This window comes from Clarias gariepinus, chromosome 17, assembly GCF_024256425.1.
Source record: "Clarias gariepinus isolate MV-2021 ecotype Netherlands chromosome 17, CGAR_prim_01v2, whole genome shotgun sequence".
Classification (NCBI taxonomy): Eukaryota; Metazoa; Chordata; class Actinopteri; order Siluriformes; family Clariidae; genus Clarias; species Clarias gariepinus.
The window spans coordinates 9,994,790-10,020,399 of NC_071116.1; the positions used below are offsets into that span (position 1 = coordinate 9,994,790).

A 25,610-nucleotide genomic window follows, 5' to 3' on the forward strand; every position below is an offset into this window, starting at 1 on the left:
TTACTTCTTTATCAGAAGTGAATCTTCACACCTGTACAGCATTGACTGGGGAGACAATAACCTTGAACGGAAAGTGCTGATAAAACAGAGCGACCAACAGAAGTTTTAATATAACTGGCGCACAGATTTTTTTTTTTTACTCTTATCAAATCTTGTATACTTGTGTCTATCACCACGTTAGAAGCAGAAACCTTGTTTCTAAACAAGGTACATATCTACCACAAATTATTTTATGAACTATCAACATTTTAAATGCAATGATTTAAAAAAAAAAAGTTCAAAAATCATCTTCAGTATTATCCTTTCCTGAACCCTTGTGTGTACCCGAGGCTATGTGTGTGTGTATGTGTGTGTGTTTTATCCACATAAACAACTTAATATATGTGTTTGACCCTTTTACTTATTTAATAATTAGTAATCTGGGCAGTTTGTCTTTAATTTCCATGGCATTTAAATTCTTCTTATTACATCCAAGAATCTGGCAAAGTAAAATTCTAAAGAACAAAGGTGTAGCATTAACATGACCTGACTGTTGGTCTATACATTCCTCACATCCAAATGCAGTCACTACCAACTTACACAGTCAGGGTTTTCCATTGACACCAAAGTGCAAACAGACAATCAGCGAGAGCTTTCTAGGCAATGGGATAACCTCATGGCTTTAGAAGTAAGAAACTGTGATGACAGAGATGTTTCTATTGTACTCAAAACCCCTCTATACTCCCCTTGCCAGGGTATAAAAGGTGGGGTGTTGGATGGAGGGAGCAGCACAGGAAAAACTCCACTACACGGTACAGCTGTACTCGAGCAGGTAAGAGGGCAACAAATGCAAACACGTACAACACTGACACAAAAGTAAATGACTTTAAGAGATTTAAATATATCATTTTTAATACTGCATGAATCCAAAATCCTATTTACTCATTTCAACCAATCAAAGTTACCCAGTTCCTCACACGGATTCATCATCCTTCATTATGCCGACTATACCACAAAGTCCCATTTTGTTACCTACTTTTTTCCAGACCTTCTCAAACCCCAGCAACATGTCTCAGTCAAAGTCTGCCTCCAGCCAGGGCGCTGATGCTAAGGATAAGGGAACCCCTGCTCCTCCTGCATCTAGCAAGGCCACCAAGACTGGAGAGCCTGAAATGGGCAAATATAGAGTAAGTTTTCTTTCTCTTTCAACGAAACATGTTATAATGGCACATAGCAAATCGCAACATTGTCGTTTAAACACAAAAGTACTCATTTAAAAGAAACCTACAACAATTATTTAAATATAGATGTTTATTTCAGTTTACTTTTTTTCTTATCATCTATATACATGATGGGAAATCTTTCTGAAAACTTGAATTACATTTTGTCCTACAGATGATGCTGTTTGACCAGGAGAATTTCCAGGGCAGAATGATGGAGATTTATAATGAGTGCATGAACATTTGTGACCATGGAATTGACAGAGTACGCAGTATCATTGTGGAGTGTGGCCCGTAAGTTTCTCGCCAGAAGATAAAAGATAAAAGATCTGTATAAAAGATGTAGATCAATATTGTATAAAAAATGTATGGTTTTGGAAAAATTATACAGGTAGGTGAAAACATAAAATAGATAGACAAAGCCTCAAATCCTCATCCATGTGTGCCTAGATTGTTCTTCTTCCTCTTCTCAATCTTGATCTTGATATATCGCTTGTGTATGTGTATGTTCTTCAAGTCTGGCACATCTGCTCTTCTCTCTCTGTTTAGCTTCGTTGCCTTTGAGCAGACTAACTTCCGCGGGGAGATGTTTATTTTGGAGAAGGGTGAGTATCCTCGCTGGGACACCTGGTCCAACAGCTACCGCAGTGACTGTCTCATGTCATTCAGGCCCGTACGTATGGTAAGTACAATAGATTTACACACACAATGAATCACAAAGCACTCTATCATGCCAAAAATATGTGGAGACTTTACCATCACACTTGTTAAACATATCATTTCAAAACCATGAGTAATACAACCTGTGTTCCAATTCATCCCAACTATGTTCAGTGGGGTTGTTACAGGGCTGTGCATGCCACTTGAGCCCTTTCACACCAAACCTGTCAAAGCAGGTCATCATGTCCCTCACTTTGTGCACAAGGGGAACAGTCATTCTGGAACAAGAAAGGGCATTCCCTTAGAAAATTTTAAAGCTACCACAAACTGACTTGTAGCATAGATGGCATTCCTATCGCTGGTGTTTGCCTATGGAAATGACATGGCTATGTGCCTGATTTAATGTATTTATTAGCAATGGGTAGGTAAAAAAAAAAAACTCATGAATTAAGAATCAAGAAACTACATACTTTTGGCTCTGTTGTATATGTTTGTATTACATATCAGAAATGTCTCCCTTTATATCTCCGCCACACAGGACCCCAAGGAGCACAAGATCTGCTTGTACGAGCTGTCTGATTTCCAGGGCAACAAGATGGAGATCCACGAGGACGATGTCCCCACTCTGTGGGCACATGGTTTCTGTGACCGAGTGGGCAGTGTGAGAGTTCCTGGTGGAGCGTGAGTATTATTCATCATTAATAGCCATTTCATCCTAGTCAGGGCAGTGATGGACCCTGGCAACACTAGGTGAAAGGTGGGAGAGTTCACCCCTAATGGAAAGCCAGTCCAAGAAAGTTCACCATGCGGATATATATTTAGCTATTAGTTTTGGCTTTATCATAAACAATATTTTTATTTTGACACAATAGTTTGAACATATTACTGTGTCTACAGTAACACCTCATTCACAAGAATGTGTTTGGTACATGCTCCAATGTACTAATGAGATCACAACTCATGATGTGAACTCAACACAACAGTATGGTCTGTAATGTGTTATACCTTACATAGAGAATTCTTACTGTCTTTCATTTTAGTTGGGTGGGATACCAGTACCCAGGCTACAGAGGCTACCAGTATCTTTTCGAGTGTGGAGACTACAGACACTATAATGAGTTTTGTGCCTTCCAGCCTCAGATTCAGTCTATTCGACGTGTGAGGGACATGCAATTTCACCAGCGTGGTAGCTTCACCCTGACAGCTGCAAAACACTGAATTATAGCTTCTGTGGAGTAAATAGCTCTTATGGTGCTTTTTATCCCCTCTTCTTGCCCTGGATCTGATTTAATTCATATCTAACCCTAACCCTAACCCTAGATATAAATTATACAAGAAATTATAAATTATATGAGACTTATCTGACTCACTTCTTGTCATGCAAATAATAAACATTTTAAAAAAGGTACTTTCTATGCCTACTTTTCTTTTTCTTTCTTTTAAATGCTCTTACTATGTTTGCGCACAGGGAATGGGATGGTTGCGCACAGGGAACAGAGCCTAGCGCCATATTGGTATACTATAAACACACCACTTTACAATTTGTGAAAGAAATAACCATTCAATTCAGAAGTAATGTTGTGGCAAGTATGTTACAGTATATAATGTACAAGCAGAAAGGTGAAAACGTAAAATATTGTTTAAATAGTATGATATTTGTGGTTTGATTTGATTGATTACCTGGTATGTACAAATCATCAATATTTTAACAAAAAGTCTAGGTACAATAGTATTTACATTCAGTAAGCATCATAGGGGCATTACATGCATACACACACAAACACACAAGATCATTAAATTTGGAGTCATAAATGTAACTGTTTCTATTACCACAATAAGCCAAATATAGCAATATCACTTGTAATAAATTGTATTAGCAGATTTTTGTTGGGATACCTTTTGCCATCGGTAGTTCTACCCAGGAAAAAAAATTGGGGCTAAGGCAAGTTTTCTTGTGCCTCTTTCTTTTTCTAGTTTCAAGTTCAGCATTAGTAAACTGATGAATCAAAGGATCTTTTATATATATATATATATATATATATATATATATATATATACAGTATATATATATACACTACCGCTCAAAAGTTTTAGAACACTTGCAAATGTCTTTGTTTTTGTTTAGTGATTTATTTTCTACATTCTACAACAATACTTGGAATTTCAAAACTATAAAATAACACATATGGGATTAGGTAATTACATAACAACAAGAAAAACAACAGTTAGTTGTTATTTTAAGACACAGAGGTCAGCCTTTCTGTAATAGTTTTTGCAAAAACAGTATTGTCAAGTGCATTTGCAAAATCCGTCAAGCACCATATAAAAACTGGCTCTCATGAAGACCATCCCAGGAGGACGAGACCAAAACCTACCTCTGCTGCAGACGAGAAGTTCATTTAGAGTTATCAGCTGAAAAATGACCAATTAACAGCACCTCAGGTTAGAGGCGTTATGAAGTCTTTACAGCAGACACATCTCAATATCACCTGTTTAAAGGAGATTAATGCATTTTTTGGACGCCTTAACCATTCCTTTAAAATGTGGAAAGAAATAAAAATCAGGAACCATCATGGAGTTAGAAAGTGTTCTAAAACTTTTGAACGGTAGTGTATATATATAGCGGCATATATAAGTGGCCAAAGTGAAATTCAAGGTCTCAATGAAATTCTTAAAATTTCTAAATAATGACAATCAAGATATTAAGAATAATATCTTAATAATAATAATAATAATAATAATAATAATAATAATAATAAATAACAAATAATAAATTGCTACATGACAAAACATATTTAGTATGAAGTCCTTTATTCTTCAGAATCTGCTGGATCCGGCTGGGCGCAGAGGCAGGATAACGTCTGCAGTACTCAGGTGTCACTCGCTCTACCTGCTTGATTGCTTAATGATCATGCAGAGAAATTTGCCACAGAAGTTTACAATTCACTTGAAAAATCCCTAGTTTTAGCCATTTTTGTACAGAGGTTAATACCCCAGTTTCATAAAGTAAAAGTAATGCAACTTATTTGATGTAATCGTCACAACTCTGCAGACAGATAAATAATAAGGCTAGTGACATCACATGGACAACTAATACACATGGATGGCATATGTTTTCTTAAAAGGTTTTGCCACGACTGACAAACCAGAGAGAGAGAGAGAGAGAGAGAGAGATGCACTATCCCTGCTTATACCAAGATGGCATAGGGCAATAAGTGCAAGTAAAGTTCTGAACTATGACTCTCCAAGTCTGTCTGATGCTTGGCTATAAAAGACTTTCACCACAACATGAACATATTCAGGGCTAAGCTTAATGCCCCAAATGCTCAGACCTAAGCTGCCTTTAGCTGAACATGGCAAACCACATAGAAATAATGTAATTCTATTTCATTTTATTTATATAGCGGTTTAAATGATGATTTACAGAATCAAAAGAAACTTATGGAAATGAGTATGAAATGTTATAATATGTATAATTCAGAATTATCAGCTGAGCAAACCAAGAGCTATGGTGGCAAGGAGAAATTCCCAGAGATGGCAATAGGAGGAAACTTTGGGAGGAACAAAACTCAACAGGGAACTTATCCTCATTTGGGTGCTAACGGATAGCAGGGATTGTTTTGCAGTCATACTTGAGGCTTGAAGTTCAGTATAAGGAGAGGTCTTTAATATGGAGTTCAGTCTTGTTATTGGAGGCTCAGGAACAAAACTGTTTGTATAAATTTCAGTCCTGAACTATTCAGTGACTGCAGTCACAAGGCCTCAGAGAAGAGCTGCCTGCATTAACAGAGTCTAAGACCATCTTCATAGTAAAGTGGAACTGTCGCCGGTCACCACACAACCCTAGCAGGTCGTACTGGGCTGTTCTCAGTAGTAAGCTAGAGTCCTCCAGGTGATGAGAACTTTAACCAGAAGTGGGGCAACAGGTTGTCCGAAGAGAGAGAGAGAGAGAGAGAGAGAGAGTTAATATGGAGAAATTAATGTGATGACAGAATGTTGAGCATAAGTTTACTAATATGACCGCAAGGCTTTAGCGAAATAAAGTCATGTCAGCTTCCGCTATTTTACCTCCATGGTTTCGCAATACAAATTAAAGTGATAAATATAGTATGTCCACCAGGGGGCAGAGACAGTGCAAGGCTCCCAAAAGCGTGGAAATATATCCGCGGCGAAGAAACATATTTAAGATGGCAGCACTTTTGACGGCTCGGAAAGGTCAGTAAGTAAAAATTTTTTGAGTTTCACAGAATCTACGTTTCTCTGTCACGTTCACTGTCATCCCGCTTGCCTTTAGACTGATTGGTTTTAGTTGTTTATGTGGTTAGTTTAATATCATCCGTTATTGTAAAGCATCATGCACAGTACCTTCCGGATCCCTTTAATGACAGATTAAATAGTCAGAACTAATAAGTGAATTAATAAGTAAAACATTATATTATTATAATGAGTAATTGTAGTACAGTCTTGATGTGCAAATGTATGTGTGGCAAAGTGACAACAATGCAGATAGTAGTACTAGAACGAGGATGAAAGTGACAATGAAACATGTAATAGGCAAAATCTGTAATAGTGAGAGGAACTGAGCAGATATTTAATTTCTCAAAAATTTAATCGATCTTTAAATATTCCTGATGAACTGGGCGACTCGCTCCCGTCATGTGTTCAGATATTTGGTTAGGAAAAAACTTTCATGGGTTTAGTTTACTGCCCATTTACATGACCAACACAAAAATAATCAAACCAATAAGTGGCATTGAGTAATTATTAAATAATATAGAACTTGTTATATTTCTTATTTTAGCATTCCCCTCATTTTTCCTACCCAGGCAGAATTTCCTCCACATGGTGCAGATGTTATGGTTATATATATATATATATATATAGTTTCTCAGTATCTCCTACTGTAGCTCTAGTTTTGATTGATGATGTCACTGCAAATATCTAGTGCAGGTTATCGGTGGTAGCGTTTCCTGACATACTGGTAGCACTTTGTGACTATAGCTTTGTTACTGATAGGACTTGTGGAGTTAATGTTCTCCACTAATCTACTAGTTGACTGCTATCAAATCTGTGCGAATAAAATTTACAATAACACACAAAACAATTAGAGAAAAAAAACCCTTCAATATTATTAAATATGAAGCCACATATCTCTGGGAGCAGTAGCATGGATTTATGATCGGGTGCTAAAGCAGCAAAACATTATGTATTTCTGCTACAGTACAGTATGTGCATTCACTGGAGGGTAGGATGAATTAATAGAACACCGGCACAGTGTCCGTCTTCAGGCTGTTAAACAGCACTTTTAGGTGCCTGTGAGGGTCTGAGAAGTACCTAAACTGAGTACTGCTCATGCACATAACGTCTAATCAAGTCAATTCTGTTTTACTTTGTGCACTGATTCACTGTATTAAAGCTGCTCTGACCAGCTGGGGGGAATTTCTGGACATTGCCCAGTTGAATCACGCGCAGTGCACAGACGACCTTTGACCCACTTTTTGTGCCCTCAACATGAACAGGGTTTTTTTTTATTGCCAATGTTTATATTATGCTTACACTTTAACAAAAAAATTATTTAAAATTTCACATAAAAACGTTATTGACAATCTTGGGTTGACCTTCACTTCTCATGCAAGATTGCAAAAGTGTATACCTATTATACAGCAAGTATACATACTGTCCACTTTATTAGGAACACTATCATGCAGCTTCACATCAGGATGTTTATTTCACATGTTCACACCAGTCATAGGATATGAAGAATGTGCCCTCTGCAACCTATCATGGAGACACTGTGGAAAATTAAATTCAAAATAATTCAATGTTGAAATTTGGATTATGCTGTTTTTACACTCCATGCTGTTAGCATCCTGCTATCTTTTGTTAGTGAGTTCGAGCCACAGTTGCAGTCTGTGTGTTTTTTCACCTTAAATCCACAAGTCCAAGATTATAGTAAATCATTTTTATAAATAATGCAACTGATGAAACCCCTATTAGCTTATAAATAAATTAAATCATATTACTGAAAGTATCCTTATTATTTGCATTTTGTTTGGTTTAATGAGTTGGACACAATAAGGCTTGTTGTGAACCAGCAAAACTGTTTATGAGCTTGTAAGTTTTTATAACTTTTATAGCTAAATTTGATCTTTTTGCAAAGTGTATGCACTCAGTTAAAAAAGTGAGAGGATTTCTGTGTGTGTGTGTGTGTGTGTGTGTGTGGAGGTAGTGCATCGGGGTGTATAATCTAGTCTTGGGCTTGCAGTATGAGTTATACAATATATTTATCTTTACAAGATTGTTCAAATACCATTGCTTGACTTCTCCTCTCTACGTCCTCTTTAATCTTTTCCATCTCTTTCCTTTTCCTTTATATTTGACTGATTTAAATACGTTTTTAGCCCAAACAACACAACGGTTTATGTTAAAGCCAGTATGGTAAATCAAGTCAAATCCACAGCAGGATGTATCATTACACTCCTACATAATGTATAGTCAAGTTATAGTCTGCTGTTAGTATGATTTTGGGAAATGTTGATGATGAATTTAAAGTTCTATAAAGATTCCTGTTCTTTACAGATACAGTACACTGATTGCAATTATTAGATGTATTGTGCTACTATTAAACAAAACAAGTCCAAATCTGTCTCTAACTCATCTTCATCATCTACCTTAATATCTACCTCTGAATATTTGTTTGGATTACAAGATGGACGTGACATTTCAGGGAGAAATCTAAGGCATCACACATCAGCACATACACATTACGTAGCTGAGAAGTGACCACTCGCTTCAATGTTATATCTACTGCTTATTCAAACTGACTTACTGTAATCTACTTTTAGGTAGACAAGGCAGGTCAAACGCAGATTTTTTTTTGATATGCTTACTTTTTTTATTTTAATATATTTTTATTTTTTTTAATTATTTCTTAAAGACAATTTGTCATTAATTACTCCATGCATTGATGACACCTTATTAACATACTCTTTACACATCAACCACATATCAAATGTCAATCATGCCTTTTTTTTTTCATTTAGGTATATGAGGGAGTAAACTAATAGACACATTTTTAACTCATTGGCCTGAGATATGGCGTGATGATAAATGTGTGAAATCAAACTAAGGTGTGGGTTTCCACAAAGGGGTGTATTTTGTTTGCTCTATCTTTGCACGGAAAGCTCATAAAAAGCTACTTTAACAACACTTTTACAGCTACAGGCCTAAGTGGCTGGTTTTCTCTTATATCGCAGTGAACTTTAATGTTTGTACAACATTTTAGACCATGTACAGTTCCAGTACAATAGTAACAGCAGACAATGGCACTTTATGAACAAACATAAGTTATTGATAACTCCAATATTATCTTTTCAAAACAGCGATTTAATATAGTTAATGTACAGTAATAGGTTAAACCAAGTACTGGCTCTGTGTTTTAACTGATCCAAAGCCATAATTGTATTAAACAATTTAAAATTAGAGATCGAAATGATTACATTACCATGTTAATAGTGTGCACAGCCTTGTTGATTAGATGTCATGGTATATAAATGGGGAATCATCAATTGATAATAATTATAAAGCACCATACACCATCGTCCCATTGTAGCATTTTGTTGATTTATTTAAATGCAGAAAACAAATTAGTGCTCTAACAGTTTGTACAGTAGTTGCTGTTATACCAATGCAATATGTCATTTTATGTGTATTTAATTAGCAGTGTGTTCATTAGAATTTTTTGCATTATGTTTTTCCCCCCCTCAAGCTCTGTTCTCTGTTGTGAGAGAAATATATTATGTAAGTTAAAAAAAATCACTGCATAATATATATTTTTTGTGTGTGTTTCAGCTTTGAGCAGGGCTGTGAGATGCGGCACTCGTTGCTTCTCTCAGATTGCAGAACTACCCGAACACCATCAAATTCTGAGGCAGACGTGTCAGGACTACGCAGCTAAAGAGCTTGCCCCAATTGCTGCACAACTTGACAAAAGTCATTCTTTTCCAGCTAAGCAGGTGAGCAACCTAAAACTGCAGTACAACTTTGTCGTAAGCAAAATATCACATCAGTCAGGAAAGTATACTCTACAACATAGTCATATAATGCTACGTGGTCCATAAGTATGTGGACACAGCCACAGTATTTACAGTGTGATTGTGGTATAGACTTTGAGAACAGTTGAATGAAGAGCAGTTTTCCACCCGATGTTTTCAGCCTGGGTGTGTTTACAGTAGGTAGTGTTTTGGCATAGGCATATGTGGCTGTAAATGTAAGTGTAAGTGAGTCACTGTTTATTGATATGACTGTTGATAAAAGTATCAGAATAGATTTTATGTGTATAGAGTTAAACTTGCTGCTCTCATTTGGTCTGATTGGATGTAACTTGACAATTCAGATGGATAATGACACCTGAAACATAGTGAAAACAACCCAAGAGCTGTTGGGCAAAGAAAAAAAAAACGTAATTAAATTTCTGACTCAGTCACCCAATCTCAACCTACTGTATATGAGCACACTGTTCACTTACTAAAGATGACTGAAGTTAGAAAACCCCACAACCAAATAGCAACTGAAGGCAACTATGGTAAAGGCCTGGCAAAGCAGTTCAAGGAAGGAATCCCAACATTTGTTTTAGAAACCTTGATTGCTTCATTTTAGATTCACTATGGTGGTGTAAAGAGGTTCTTCTCTTTACACCACCATAGTGAGTCTAAAATAAAGCAAAAAAGTTCTAAAGCTTTTTTTTCACCACCTCAATATTAATGGACCCAGTGCATATACTTAAACTGATCAGCGGCAATGTTTAATCCACCTGCCTAACATTGTGTTCCGCCTTTTTTCACCAAAACCGATCTGATCTAATATCCTGCACAAGACTTCTGAAGATGTCCTGATGTACCTGGCACTCAGACATAAGATTGTTTATGTCCTGTAAGTTTTGACGTGGGGCATTAAAGTTATCACTTTGAACTCTTGTTGTGTTTTTGTCATGCTTCTTCAGTCATTCCTAAACGATGGAGCTACAGTTTTCTTGGATAAAAACAATATAACGTTTATGTTTCTTAACTGATTTTAATAAGTAGTTTTTATATTCAGGTGTTTATGAGCTTGATTTAGTACTAAATGTTTATTCTAAACTTCTCAATAGTTAGGCTCATCTCAACATTTACTCATTTGTTAATTCACCAGTCTTACTGTAGGGTGGTGATATTGGCAATGTTGTTAACCATGGCCATTAAACAGACAGGCGACTCCACATCAGAGCTAATCTGGACCAGAAAGTCTAGTCTTATTTGCTGTTCCATCTGTTGGCGAATTGATGAGCCTCATCCCATCCTTGCTGTAGAAGGACCATGTTTTTGACTACATTATGTCACACAAGGGCACTTGTTTCTCATCACCTTGTAATTTGTACTTGTCGCATTGTTTTAAATCTTAAATTGGCCCTTTTGCGACTTTTTTGGAGGAAGTTGCAGCCACCATATTTGAAATGAGTGTTTTTTTTTTTTTTAACGAACAATAAGGGTGTGTTCACACTTGGGATGTTTGGACCAAGCAAGCGAACCGAGACAGCTTGAACCAACACTGGTGTGGTTAGGTTAGAATGTGAAGGCGTCACAGACCAAGGATATGTAAACGAACCAAGTCTGCTTTGCTACAGTAGCAATATCTGACCTGACTTGATGACTGAACACTAGTCGACTCTGTATTGTCTGATGTAGCAGAGGCAGTGTTTTGACTGGCAGGGAGCGATAGAAGATTATGCCTTTTAATTAGCCTGTCAATGAAAATGCCAGTGTGAATGCCAAGTGAGCCAGGACTTATACAAATCCAAAATAATGTATCATGTTATGCTTTGGTCCGAAAGAAACTTTACAGATGACACCTATATGGTTTAATTGCCAGTTTACATAGTGTGCTGGACACAAAAAAGGTCTTATCTATGGATGCCCCACTATGCATTTACAGGAATTAAATTATATGCTGCTAATGTTTTAGTGCCACTGCATACTGTACCTTAAGCGATCCAGGACATTTGGCTAGTGGTTTTAATGTTATGACTAATTTGGTGTATATAATTCATATGGCACAGTTGTTTCCTTTTTCTCCCTATAACTGCTTACAAATAGTAAAAAATCATAAAGGGGTGACTCGGCAAATCAAGTCACATTTCTGCATGGTGTTCTTATAATGTGTGCTTCAGTTATAACTTGGTTTGCAGATTCAGGAACTTGGAACAATGGGTGTGATGGCAATGGAGGTACCAGAGAACCTAGGAGGAGCTGGAATGGATTATTTGGCCTATAGCCTGGCTGTTGAAGAGATAAGCAGAGGCTGTGCATCCACTGGAGTCATCGTCAGTGTGAACAATGTAAGTCAGCCTGCAAAAGATTGTAAACCACTGGTCTAATGTCAGAATGCAAAAATATGTTTTCCAAATGATGTGTCTGTCTATTAGGATAGAAAAGTCCACAAAAGGCATGGTTCGGTACATTTTCAGTAGACAAGTGAAAAAAAAACCATGAAATTAAATTTTGTTTATAATTAATGTAACTTGTAGGCTTATAAGAAAAAGAAATGCACATAACACATACCCCTATTTATTAAGAACAATGTCTGGGTATCTAGTCTCGCTAAGCTGCACCTAATGGGTGACGGCACTGTCTATAGGAAACAGTGCAAACTGATATTAAAGAGTAAAAAAATTTTTTTTGTTAATTAATTCCTAACACAGAGCAGAATCCCACATCCCTCGCTAAACCCTAGTCTAGGGCACTACTTGGTGTGTGGAACAAGTGATTGTACACCTTAGCAGACTGACTTTCTATTTAATGCTGTTTGGGACTTAACCCTGGAACCCAGAAGTTAATGTGGCTGATATTCTAAAGTAAAATAAGTGGAAATATAAAGAGAAACAGAGAAGATTTACAGGACCGTCCACCCTCTCCGTGGTTGATTTTTCTCACATTTTGCTGCATAGTACCAGTATGAATTTAAAACTACTTTCAGTGCTGTTAATTACACCAACTGTCAATCACTAGCCCTATCAGTCACAGTCCAGATCTGGAGGGATAGTTGTTGCCTGTGCTCTCTTGCCTGGAGGTGTGCTGAAATCCAGCACAACAGCACTGCATCTCGCGTGATATGCTAAATTATGATCGATTTTCCCTACCATATTTCAAAATGGGCTTAAATTTAAGCTTGGTTTTAATCTAATATTTAAAATGAATCTCTAATATTTTAGATGGTGCACCATGCTGTGCACAAGCACAATTTCTTTTGCAGAAATCAGATAAAGACTATGCTATTACGTGTTTTTTTTCTTGGTCTTTCTGGACAGCAAGTCAGTCCAATCGACACACAGTTTGGCACATGATCCACACCAAAGCCCAGATGACTAGACTGTTAGTGATTATATCATTTTTCCATATCAAAAGTGAGCTTAATTTTATTGAATGCAACAGAACTTTAACCTACTATTTCTATATATCACACTTGTGAAGAAATGTAAGCAGTGATATATGCATGCATTTTTCGTTTAATTGTATGAAATTACATAGAAGGCAACAGGTTTTCATTTAATTTTAATTCTATTTCAGTCTTTGTATCTGGGCCCTATTCTGAAGTTTGGCACAGAAGAGCAAAAGCAGCTATGGATAACCCCCTTTACCACTGGAGAAAAAGTAGGCTGCTTTGCACTGAGTGAGCCAGGTACTACACATTTTCATGCTTAAAAAAGCATCCTAACAGAGAATGTCATTTATGTATCATGTAGTGCTCACTTGTTCCATTTATCATTTTTTTCTGCATTGATGATCATTGATAAGTATTTTCAGACACCTTGATGGTATTGCTATTAAAAACTGAGTAGATAACTTAAGACTGCTATGCATTCATAAATATCCATCCCAGAGTTCAAATCCCACTTTTCAGTGTCTATAATATTGACTGTATGTAACACGTTTTATATTATGATATATTTCATAAAACCATCCTATCCCTATCCCTGACAATGTCTTGAGCTGTATGAGTGTATTTCTTCTTAAAGGGAATGGGAGTGATGCAGGTGCTGCCTCCACACTGGCTCATCAAGAGGGAGACGAATGGGTACTAAATGGCACCAAGGCCTGGATTACTAACTGCTGGGATGCTTCTGCTGCAGTTGTCTTTGCCACAACAGATAAGAGTTTAAAACATAAGGTACTATCTTTTGTGTCGTATCGTTTTTTTCCTTGCCACAATTTTTTAAATTCTTTATTTTGGGTACAGATAGCTGAAATAGCATATAACTTTCCATGTTGAAGTGTACAATCAAGAGGAGCTAATCCTGTAATAAGGATTAATTAAGATCAAAATGTAATTATTTGTCCAATTTACTTTATAGCACAGTGAATTTTTTCCCCCTTATATATCCCAGTGAGGAAGCTGGGGTTAGAGCTCAGGTTCAGACAGAATACAGCACCCCAGAGCAGATAGGGTTAAGGGCTTCACTCAAGAGCTCAACAGTGGCAACTTGGTGTTTCTGGGGTTTGTACCCCTGACCATCCAATCAGTAACTATGTGCCTTACCTGTTTGGGTCATGGGGGGGAAAAGGAAGTACACCCTCCTCAATTTGTGATTTTATTTATCAGAGCCTTAAATACCAAATGTGTGTTCCTCTGTCAACAATAGATTTCAATTGGTACTACTTTTTTCCCCATTCAGAAATCATGTTGAAAAAAAGTACACTGTATTAGTCAGTAACATGAAGAAGTATTTTAGCACAATAACTTGAAGTAAATGTTTTCCAGGTATCAAACTTCAATATCGTTTTGGTGAAATTTACTTACTCTTCTTTACATCATTACAGTAGTTATTTCCATTGATATTTAGGGTTTTTGTGTTGCGCACAGTTCGTGTGCTTGGGACCATTGTCCTGTTACATGAGCAAATTTTGGTGTACTTTACTTTTTCCCTTGACTGTATACTACTGTAGATGAACAGCAGTTAGATGCTACTAGGTACAGTATGGTATAAAAAGGGGTCATACAGTGAAAGAAAATGATGTGACCAGTGGTGAATAAGTTTTAATAATTTCAAGTCTGTTTATTTTAAATGCAAATAAACTGTAATTTACATGGTTTACATTTTAAGTGAATTTAAAGTGAATATACTTTTTCTTTGGTTTTTCTAAGGGAATCAGTGCCTTCCTGGTACCTATGCCTCACCCAGGCCTGTCTCTTGGGAAGAAAGAGGATAAGCTTGGAATTCGAGCCTCATCCACAGCAAACTTAATTCTGGAAGACTGTCGTGTCCCATTGGGAAATTTACTGGGCCAGCGTGGAATGGGATTCAAGATTGCCATGGTGAGACTTACAGGCATTTTTAACCTTTTTACAAAATGTCCACTTTTTGGTTCACACCAGTTATTTAATGAGTAATTGTTGTACAGTGAAACCTCGGATTACGAGTAACGCGGTTTACAAGTGTTCCGCAAGATGAGCAAAGATTTTTAATAAATTTTGATTTGGAAAACGAGCATTGTCTTGATTTACGTATCATGTATCACGCATGCGCTTCTTGTTTTGACGCAGAGTGTCACGTGATCACAACTGAGCCAACGGATTTTCGCTCTCTTGTGCTGCGGAATTGTGGGCAATCATCTCCCCTCTCTTATGTGTGTGCGTGCATGTAATTTGACACCATGCCGGTTCATACACTCTCTCTCGGGACGGGAGGGGCTTCACACACACACACACACACACACACACACACACACACACACACACACACACACACACACAGAGTGCCTGCGCACATAATCGGAAACACTTATCTGTCTGGATTTATTTGTACTTTAAAAAAAAAGTACCATGCTTTTTTTAAAAACAAAAAGTATTTATTTTTTTGGGCTGTGGAACAAGTAATTTGAGTTTCCATTATTTCTTATGGGAAAATTAAATTTGGTTTTGGAATACAAGCCCGCTTCCGGAACGAATTATGCTCGTAATCCGAGGTTTCACTGTAAGTACAGGACATATTTAGAGACAAAGAGTTAAGTCCCAAACACATGCCTGTATACACGATTACTTGGCTTTACGTTAGGGAGACAAAAAGTGCAGAATAAAGGAAGGAGGTTTTCTGTGTGCTATCAAGCATCATACAAAGTAACATAAAATCAAGAGACATTCAAATAATAAATGACTTGTTTTCACTGATACAGGAATGAAAAGATGGCCAAAAAAAACCCACAAAAACAAACACATATTCCTGTATAACATTTAGGTCCCCTGTAGTTACAAGATACATAAAATAGCCATTGGATACTTGAATTGAGGTCATTTCTGCTGGATATTTTCTGTTTTATCACACTTTTAAATTACCATTTTAGTTGTTAAATTAATAAAATAATACGACTGGAGTTCTGTAAAGACAAATATAAACAGTTGACTCTCCAGTCCTCTGCTGCACTTATAGATCAGTTGAAGTTTTTAATTATTATATCGATATTATTATATCAATAAAATAATTTTGTTCCCCAGGTTAAACAGTGTCTCTGATGGAGTGCCAGTGACTCTTCTGATGTCCTTTACATATGGGGGGAGAAAAAGCCCTAAAACGTTTCGTGGACTTTAAAGAAATTATTCTCACGTTTATATATTTAACATTAACCCCACACAATCATGTATTTTTTTATTTTATTTAATAGTGCTTAGGTTCATAAGTGTGTCTGAAGCGTGAGTACCATCATGTGATTTCTGTGTTTAATTTGTTATTTTTGCATGTATAACTGCTCATTAAATATGTAATGTATGGGGTTTTTTTTGTTTGTTTTTTTAACAGCAAACTCTGGACAGTGGGCGCATTGGTATAGCATCTCAGGCTCTTGGGATTGCACAAGCGGCTATTGACTGTGCAGCTGATTATGCTCAGAAAAGGATAGCCTTTGGGGCACCGATTGCAAAGTTGCAAGCAATACAGGTGCAGTACACAAATAAGTTTCTTTCTAAATATGTCTTCAGAAAGCTTTTAGGGGTTCAATCTAATACCACCCACCTCTGAAAGATTATTAACCATCAACTTTCTTAGGAACACCTAGACATTCCTGCAGCTACTTTATCTGCAAAAGTACGATGAATAAACAAACAAACAAACAAACACATACAGGTTGAGAGTATTTCTTATTGTTTACATCAGAATAAAAAAGTATGATGTCTGTCCAGATTAGATGAGGTGATCGGTCTTTCTCGGAAAACTCATAAATTTGAGTTACTTTATCGTTTCTGGTAGCTTAATTTTACTATTTTCCCTTGACCTCTTTTAATAGCAAAACATTTCCACTCGCAGTGCTATCACAGAGAAAGAGACTGTAGAAGTTCAGCAGATTAGCAGAAATACTCAAGCCAGCCCTCCAGGTACCAATATAATTAAGGTCTTCAGGTCAAAGTCACGGAGCAGCTCAGCACGCTTTACCTGCAGTGCACTGATGCCACATGATTGGCTGAACAGAAAACTGCATGAATGTCCAGGTTTACAGGTGTTGCTAATAAAGTGGATGGTGAGTGTGTACAGTATGTACATGAAGTATTTTGTTACCGGTGTCATATAATTAATACTATTGTAAGTCACAAAAAGTAAATCTTCATTCAGCGAGCTCATTAAATCACCTTACAGTTAGGAATTCTCGACACTAGGCAGGATTCTAACAGAAATATCTTTTCCAGTTTAAGCTGGCCGACATGTCTGTGGCTATAGAAAGTGCTCGTCTACTCACCTGGAGAGCTGCTCTGTTACGAGATGGAAAGAAACCATTTTCCAAGGCTGGTCCTTTTTCCTGTTACATATGTTTGTTTTTACCTCCACATTTTACTTTCTATAAAAAATTATGAGATGCTCATCTCCATCTGCCTTTTTGTTGCAGGAAGCTGCTATGGCCAAGCTGGCTGCATCTGAAGCAGCAACATTTGTTTCCCATCAGGTATGACACAAGCCCACACTACTGTAGATATAGGTAATGGAAAAGTAAGTGTCTAATCATTGTGTTGTTTCCATATGAAGGCCATTCAGGTATTGGGAGGAATGGGTTACGTAACAGACATGCCTGCTGAAAGACACTACCGCGATGCCCGCATCACTGAAATCTACGAGGGAACCAGTGAAATTCAGAGACTTGTCATTGCAAACCATATTTTGAAGGAATATCAGCAATAACTGGATGGCATGCAGTAAAGCATGTCAACTCATCAACATTCATAAATGACTCTTAATATGACAGTGAGTGTCTGGGGATGTGTACAATGTCCCAAACACGTTCTGATTGTTGATCTTTTAAATGGTTTGTCCATCCTGTCATTTTTGGATATTAAAGGCTGATTACAACTTACAGGAGAGCAGTCACTATGGGACCCTCAAAGACATTCTTTAATTCCACAAGAGGGCAGGAGTGCCTTTGCTACTTGTTTTTCTCAGTGCTGAATCTGAATTCACTGTTTTTTTGAATAAAATTCTAAGATCATCATGGAAGGATTCTAATAAATAAAAGGATTACTTGAATATTTATCTTAGGAAACTTCATTTGTTTTGGTTGCACATAATTACTATTTCCTTACTTTTAAGAAATTGTAAATAAATAAGGCAATTAGAATTAGGGTTGCATTTTTTTATGATAATTGAACAAACTAATAAATTATTAAGAATTTGATGAGATTTTTTTTTTCTTCAGTATACGATTTACAGTATTTAAGCTGAAATTTTTACTTTAGCTCATGGCATTCACAGGTTCTGTTTTTGGACTGGAGGTTTGGGATCATTGTTATGCTGAAAGACTCAACCGTAGTTTCATCTTCAATGCCCTTGCTGATGGAGGTTTTCGCTCAAAATCTCACAATACATGGCCCCATTTATTCTTTCCTTCAGATCAGTCGTCCTGATCCCTTTGCAGAAAAACAGCTCTAGAGCATGATGTTTCTACCCCCATGCTTCACAGTAGGTATGGTGTTCTTTGGATGCAACTCAGCATTTTCTCCTCCAAACATGATGAGTTTTTGCCATTTTGTTTCATCTGACCATATGACATTCTCCCAGTACTCTTCTGGATCATCCAAATGCTCATTAGCAAACTTCAGACGGGCCTAAACATGTACTGGCTTAAGCAGGGGGACACGTCTGGCACTGCAGGATTTGAGTCCCTGGCGGCGCAGTGTGTTACTGATGGCAGCCTTTGTTACTTCGGTCCCAGCTCTCTGCAGGTCATTCACTAGGTCCCCCCGTGTGGTTCCGGGATTTTTTACCCCACGGGGTGAGATCTTTTGCGTGGGGCCCCAGTTCGAGGAAAATTATCAGTGGTCTTGTATGTCTTCCATTTTCTAATAATTGCTCCTACAGTTGATTTCTTCACACCAGGCTGCTTATCTATTGCAGATTCAGTGTTCCCAGCCTGGTGAAGGTCTACAATTTTATTTCTGGTGTCCTATGACAGCTCTTTGGTCTTGGCCATAGAGTTTGGAGTGTGACTGTTTGAGGTTGTGAACAGGTGTCTTTTATACTGATAACAGATGCTATTAATACAGGTAACAGGTGGAGGACAGAGGAGCCTCTTAAAAAAGAAGTTACAGGTATGTGAGAGCCAGAAATCCTGCTTGTTTGTAGGTGACCAAATATTTATTTTCCACCATAATTTGCAAAAAAATTCTTTAAAAAAATCCTGCAATGTGATTTTCTGGGAAAAAAAAATCTTATTTAGTCCCTCATAGTTAAGGTATACCTATGATAAAAATTACAGGCCTCTCTCATCTTTTTAAGTGGGGGAACTTGCACAATTGGTGGCTGATCAAATGCTTTTTTGGCCCACTGTATGCCTAATTTTTTCAAGATCTGCACACAGTGTTCTATGCAGCTTTTCCATGCTATTTACTATAAGCATAATGTGCAGGTAGCTGTTCAGAGACATTGTGAGAAACAATATTTTAAAAAACAATGTGAAAGTATGAATAGGTAAGTGTTTCATTCTAAAAACAATGAGTTGACTTTTACAGGTTAAAATCGAGGTTGCTACAGCTTGCTGTTCATCGTTCATGGTTACGAGTTACATAAATATTTGGACAAGGAAGTATTTAAGATATAATTTAACAAAAATGCATTAACCATTTAGAAAGCCTTTTTTCTTTTACAAATTCCTCAATTTTTGCAGTCATTACCCAACTGATTTATTAACACATAATGCGAGTAAATAAGGCAAATAAAAAATCAAAACATAAAACAATAAAGGAGACACTGTAGGAATGGCCACATCAAATATTTGGTCAATTTTTAAAGAAAAGAATACACACGTGTGTTCAAGGGCAAAAAATAAATAAAAAAGTCATGGAAGAAAACTTAAGTGAATCACCACAAAATTCTTTTATTAAAAAAAAACTAAACCTTCACAACACCTAGGTAAGTCAAGAACATGCTGGAGGATATATGCACATCATCAGTAAAGTCTACAATCAAGCCTTTATGTATGTAAATACAGTGGGTTTACCCTTGTATTGCACATTGGCCAGTAATCTGATCGTGCAGTGAAAAATTAGGGTGTGCATGAACTATAGACTTTCTGCTTTAACTTTCAGCATTAATCAATGTGAAATTAGGACCATGTATTTTCTCAGACTTAAAAGTAATTGATCAAACTAACAATCATAAATATTAGGATTAGGTTTGACCTGTGACTGCAGACATTTTGCAATGGGCAAAGTTTGGAACCCATGGACGCACTGTTTAACTGTAGTGGCAAGCAGAAGCAAACATATGACTGTTTCCTTTTAATTTAATTCTATTTTTAACAATGGTCATTGTAGCAAGGCAGCTTTACTACTATTACAAGTTGCCATGTCGTGTAGCCATGTCTCAGGGAAGCACATTATCCTACCATTCTAAAATCCTGTTTGGTTTTTGACATGCTCAAAATTTTTTCTCTCTACTATGGGGTATATAAACACTCTTGTTTTTGAAAATGGTTTTCTTTTCATTTTTTGTCTTTGAAGTTCATCGGACTTAAGGTCAGATTTACAACAGATTTCAGAATTCTGTGATTGTTTAGTGACAAATGAAAAATTAACGCAAAAAACACTAAGCTGCACACAAAATGACTAAATCAGAAAATAGATTTGAAACTCTATGACAGATAAAACAAAAAAATACAATAAACAGAGTTGTGACAGGAGCCTGGCACTTAAACGGCACCTCATTACTTAGGATTCCCAAATGTCTACAGTCATAGTGATCTCTCAGGAAAAAAAACAAACATTTAAATGGATGGATACTATACACCTACTGGATCATTTATACTTAAAAAAAATCATTAGAGCAACAGACTTAAATTACTTTTTCAAGCTTTTATAATTTGTATTTATAATCAGTTTTTAGTGATGGGATTCTACTGCATTAGCATAGCTGTTGTGGCTAATTTAATTTAATTTGATTCATCAAATTAGTAATTTTTCACATAAGTGATGCAAACATGTAAACATTAACAATTAAACTCTGTAATGCTGTATATACATTAATCTTTTGTAAGTTGTACAAGTAAATACGTACATGCAGGATAGTTATTTAACTTCAACAGAAATGTACCAAACTATATAAATGATACCAGATTTAATTCCTCAAGTTATTGTTCATCAGTAACTAACTGATGGGTAATAACTGACAGTGTGTGGGAGTTACAGTACCTAATGCTCACAAATATTTAACATCTATAACACTTAGTACTACAACACTAACATCTCTTAAAACAGTGATCAAGTAGTCAAATAAAGTTTTACATGGTGTAAACACTAGTGATTTTTAAGCGCCTTTTTCAAACTTAAAGCCATGGCATGACTTCTGTCCATATGCTACAGGATACTTGGTAAGATTTGACCGTACTAAAAAAGCTCAGGAGTCGTCAGTCATAATAGAGAGGAACTCCTCTTGACTAACTGAAAAAAAGAAAAAGAAATTAGGAAAGAGAATCAGTACAACCAGTACAATGACTAGACTTTCAATTTCCTGTTTAGTTATTTTGTTTGGTTTTAATGAAAATACTTTTAATGAAAAGCTTTTAAGCACATTTAACTGATTTGATGGTGCCATTATTAACATGCAGATATTAATCAGATTACAGAAAGGTCAAACCCTGCCGATGTTTATGTCATCATAAAAGTATGACTATTTTAATACCCATTTAAAATGTAAATTGGGACAGGTACAGAAATGTCTGTAATGCACATTTTGACATGACTATAAATAAATATATTTTGTTGTGCAGTAAGTTATATGTTGGAAAGCATTTTGTATACATTATGTTCTGGAATGGTACTGCTGTTAAGTGCTGGCAAAAAGATCATATTAGCTCCTACCATGTATTCAGTAAATTAGTTATGAGCCAAAAAGCCAAACACCAAAAACCAAGCTATAAAGGTGATAAAAGCACCCAATATAATTTTTCTATAAACTATTGCAAAACACTGACTGACTGATATTAAAATGATAATTGATTGTTAGTTATAAAATAAATGTACACAATTGAAATTTTCAGTAGGTCCACACCAAACAAGATGCAGGTCGAAATGCACTAAGAAGGACATTGTCAATTCTAATTTGGTGCTTCACTTTTTTAACAAGCAATAAAAAAATAAAAAATAAACACATTACAACCTGGCCTGCTTAAGATTAAAGAAAAGTTAGAGCTCAATATTCTAAACTAAAATGCATGGGAAGCTTCAAAAAGTTTTTTACACTAAGGAAAAAATAAATAAATAAAAAAGAGAAATCCATCTCATATACTTACTCTCTCCATCTCCATCAGTATCAAACTCATCAATCATAGCCCTCAGCTCATCATCACTCATGTCTTCTCCTAACTCTCTGGCCACACGCCGCAGGTTCTTCAGGCTGATCTTTCCCGAGTCATCATCATCAAATAGCTTAAATGCCTTAAGAACAACTTCTTTTGGGTCCCGAGCTAATATCCTGTCAGTGACTAAAAGAGAAAATATATGCGCATAAATGCATCTGACAGTTCTTAGTTTTGTAAGAACACCTAAGCAAAACTGACTCTTTTCCCTGGATTTGTGGAGTCTGGCATCAAGATGTTAGTGGCATGACATTTAAGTATGGTAAAGTGAGTTACTTACCAACTTCTTTAAAAATTTCATAAGTTATTTTTCCAGTGCCTGTTTGGCCAAAGTCTTTTAAGATCGCCATAACATCAGCTTTCTTCACATCAAAACCAAGGGCTCGCATTGCCACCTGCACAAACAATGTCAAAAACATCAAGTCAGCCAGCAAGTTTGAGAGAAGAGAGAGAGGATGAGTGTGAGTGGAGAGTCTAATGGTCTAGTTTAAAGCACATTATATGCATTTTTATGATTGTGTGGTCAGTGAGGCATCATATAAAAAAAAGAAAAAAAAATGGTTGAGGAAACAGAACACGAACCATTCCAGGAGACACCATTAAAAATGTCTGCAGAGCAGAATTACGTCAATATTCTTTTTAAAAAAGCAGTCAAATTTTAGGAGCCCCTCAAGGACAGTAAGGCGGACTTGTCCATGAGACACTTTATGTCACGTCTAATTAAAACAAGGACTTACAGAGTAATTGCACAAAAAAGACCTAAATTAAACACACACTAAGTAAATGATAAATGTTACCTAATACACAGCACCAGGATGCACCTACACACATCCATAATACAGTTTCACACAGTGTTTACAAATCTGAACATAACTAGAGTTCAGTCTATTTTTTTGTGTTTTTAATCAAACATTACAGTTATAAGGTCTTTAAACTGTTACCTTTAGTTCGTGATAGTCTATTTCTTTATCCTTATCGGTGTCAAAGAGTTCAAATGCTTCTCTAATCTCATCCTTCTGTTCATCAGTTAGTTCTCTCCTCTTTTTCTTGTTATTCTCAGCAGACAGATCGGCCCTGAAGACAACAAGGAAACTTAATATCCATTTAGTTACCAATAATTTACTTAACAATATTAACCAGGTGAAACTTTGCTTTCAGAAATACGTTGTTTGACATGATAAGGCCTTATTAGCATCTGTTGGATTATTTTATCTTCAGACAGACAGACAGAAATAGCGTCTAACCTAAAATATATAGCCGTTTACGAGCGCATCGACGCCAAAGCTAACATGAAGACTAGCCATGTATTGTTAAATCTAACACTCTAGGAAATAAATAAACAAATAAATAAATGAAAAGCTAGATCAGCCGCTTCTTAGCTAGAAAATATAGAAAGTCACTACCTTAATGGCACACTCATTTTGACCATTTGCAGGGAATATCAAAAAAAAAAAAAAAAAAAAGGAATCAAGACATAGACACGGGTGTATTTTCTGTTGAAGCGTGTTTGAGCTCCTGCTCTCGAGTAGAACTTATTATCCCCCGCTTAGAATCCCGCCGTCTTCTTCTTCGGCTCCGGCTTCTTCTTCTTCTTGATGTGTTGTGGCGGTGGGCAAACCACCTACTGGTGCATTACCGCCGCCGACTGGAAAGAAATCTGGGTTAAGAATACAAGTACAGTACAGTCTAACTCACTAACTCCATTGTCTATACAGCTTTATCCTGTGTACAGGGTTGCGGGGAGCCTGGACCCTATCCCAGGAGACTAATGGCACTATGCTGGGTACACCCTGCACGGGTGTTTACAGAGTTATGGGCGTCTGAATATATACATATACACAGTAACTAACACACTCCGGGATATTTGGGAATGTCAATCTGCAGGAAACCAGAGCACCCCAAAAACATGCACAAAGCCTGAGGCGGGAATCAAACCCAGACTCTGGAGGTGCAGGGCAACAGTGCTAACCACTAAACCACATAATGCCGCCAAAATAACTAACCATATATTTTATATACACAGATAAGCCGTGATATAAACATCACCGCCAAATATACATAAGTAAACTGGTGACAGAATCATCATCACCCAAGGCTCACCCATGCCTCAGCCTGTCTGGCTCAATTCCACAGAAAAACCAATGCAGCACAAATCATCAGAAAAAAGTCAATGCCCCAATAAGGTGGTTCCAGAGAGAAACAGCTCAAACTCTCCCCTACATGCAAAAATGCAAAGATACATATTAAGACAAGCAAGCACACACATCTGATTTTGATCAGTTTTGTATTTTTGAGCAATAGGAATACATGTGTAATAGATTATCAAACAATTTCCTTTGGACTGTATAAAAACAGAGTTTAACACATATAATTTCTGCACTCTATAGTTAATGTAATTAGCTGTTTGTAAAAGACATAGAAAATATATTTGTAAAACTTGTATAGAGCATGTATGTACTAAGACATATTACTTTTTTGGTTTACACATAAAGTTTTGTAGTAATAATAATCACAGTGTGTCTATCAACTAGTGCAGACCGATTTGTCTTGTTGCACAGCTTTAAGTTTTGCTTTGTGTTTTGATGTTTGCTGTAATTTTTTTGCCTGATGGTATAGCACCTGAATTTCCTCCTCAGGTCTGTTTTGGTGGAAACTTCACAGTGGACTTCTGGCAACTTCCACTCTGTCTCGTCACTCATCCTCAAGACATGGGACCTTGATTTCCAGATGAAATTTAAAAAATGATCTGAGAAGAGAACTTTTAACCACTCAGGAACAGTTAAGTTGTTTTTCTTTATTAGCTCAGATAAGACACTTCTGATGTTGTCATGTATTTAGCCCACTTCCTTAAGTAGGATGGTGGCTATTAATACACTGATGCAAGCCTCACTTC

General features: G+C 36.6%; 3 protein-coding genes across 3 annotated transcripts; 2 read left to right on the forward strand and 1 right to left on the reverse strand.

Moving 5' to 3' along the window:
• Window positions 1-774: 774 nt before the first annotated feature.
• crybb1 (crystallin, beta B1) lies at window positions 775-3,265 on the forward strand. The gene is made up of 6 exons (XM_053516490.1): window positions 775-811; window positions 1,026-1,166; window positions 1,375-1,493; window positions 1,749-1,881; window positions 2,398-2,540; window positions 2,900-3,265. The coding sequence occupies exons 2-6, from the start codon at window positions 1,047-1,049 to the stop codon at window positions 3,075-3,077; spliced, it is 693 nt and encodes a 230-aa protein (XP_053372465.1). The 5' UTR covers window positions 775-811; window positions 1,026-1,046; the 3' UTR covers window positions 3,078-3,265.
• Window positions 3,266-5,991: 2,726 nt separating this feature from the next.
• acads (acyl-CoA dehydrogenase short chain) lies at window positions 5,992-18,397 on the forward strand. The gene is made up of 10 exons (XM_053475768.1): window positions 5,992-6,074; window positions 9,711-9,874; window positions 12,082-12,231; window positions 13,460-13,571; window positions 13,909-14,060; window positions 15,036-15,206; window positions 16,684-16,821; window positions 17,565-17,664; window positions 17,766-17,818; window positions 17,899-18,397. Exons 1-10 carry the CDS (start codon window positions 6,047-6,049, stop codon window positions 18,049-18,051), a joined length of 1,221 nt encoding a protein of 406 aa, XP_053331743.1. The 5' UTR covers window positions 5,992-6,046; the 3' UTR covers window positions 18,052-18,397.
• A 1,817-nt stretch (window positions 18,398-20,214) lies between these two features.
• On the reverse strand, window positions 20,215-24,326 carry cetn3 (centrin 3). The gene is made up of 5 exons (XM_053515638.1): window positions 24,121-24,326; window positions 23,659-23,791; window positions 22,998-23,112; window positions 22,652-22,843; window positions 20,215-21,800 (listed from the first exon to the last, which is right to left on the reverse strand). Exons 1-5 carry the CDS (start codon window positions 24,144-24,146, stop codon window positions 21,757-21,759), a joined length of 510 nt encoding a protein of 169 aa, XP_053371613.1. The 5' UTR covers window positions 24,147-24,326; the 3' UTR covers window positions 20,215-21,756.
• Window positions 24,327-25,610: the final 1,284 nt, after the last annotated feature.

Bases quoted from the DNA above. Each gene is read 5' to 3' on its own strand.
- crybb1 (XM_053516490.1), top strand. From the start codon at position 1,047: ATGTCTCAGTCAAAGTCTGCCTCCAGCCAGGGCGCTGATGCTAAGGAT. The intron at 1,882-2,397 runs GTAAGTACAATA...TCCGCCACACAG, and splicing joins CATTCAGGCCCGTACGTATG to GACCCCAAGGAGCACAAGAT. The intron at 2,541-2,899 runs GTGAGTATTATT...CTTTCATTTTAG, and splicing joins GTGAGAGTTCCTGGTGGAGC to TTGGGTGGGATACCAGTACC.
- cetn3 (XM_053515638.1), bottom strand. From the start codon at position 24,146: ATGGTCAAAATGAGTGTGCCATTAAG. The intron at 23,113-23,658 runs GTAACAGTTTAA...TTGTTTGTGCAG, and splicing joins TAGACTATCACGAACTAAAG to GTGGCAATGCGAGCCCTTGG. The intron at 21,801-22,651 runs GTAAGTATATGA...TCTTTTTTTCAG, and splicing joins TACTGATGGAGATGGAGAGA to TTAGTCAAGAGGAGTTCCTC.
- acads (XM_053475768.1), top strand. From the start codon at position 6,047: ATGGCAGCACTTTTGACGGCTCGGAAAG. The intron at 13,572-13,908 runs GTACTACACATT...TTCTTCTTAAAG, and splicing joins CTTTGCACTGAGTGAGCCAG to GGAATGGGAGTGATGCAGGT. The intron at 16,822-17,564 runs GTGCAGTACACA...TATCTTTTCCAG, and splicing joins CAAAGTTGCAAGCAATACAG to TTTAAGCTGGCCGACATGTC.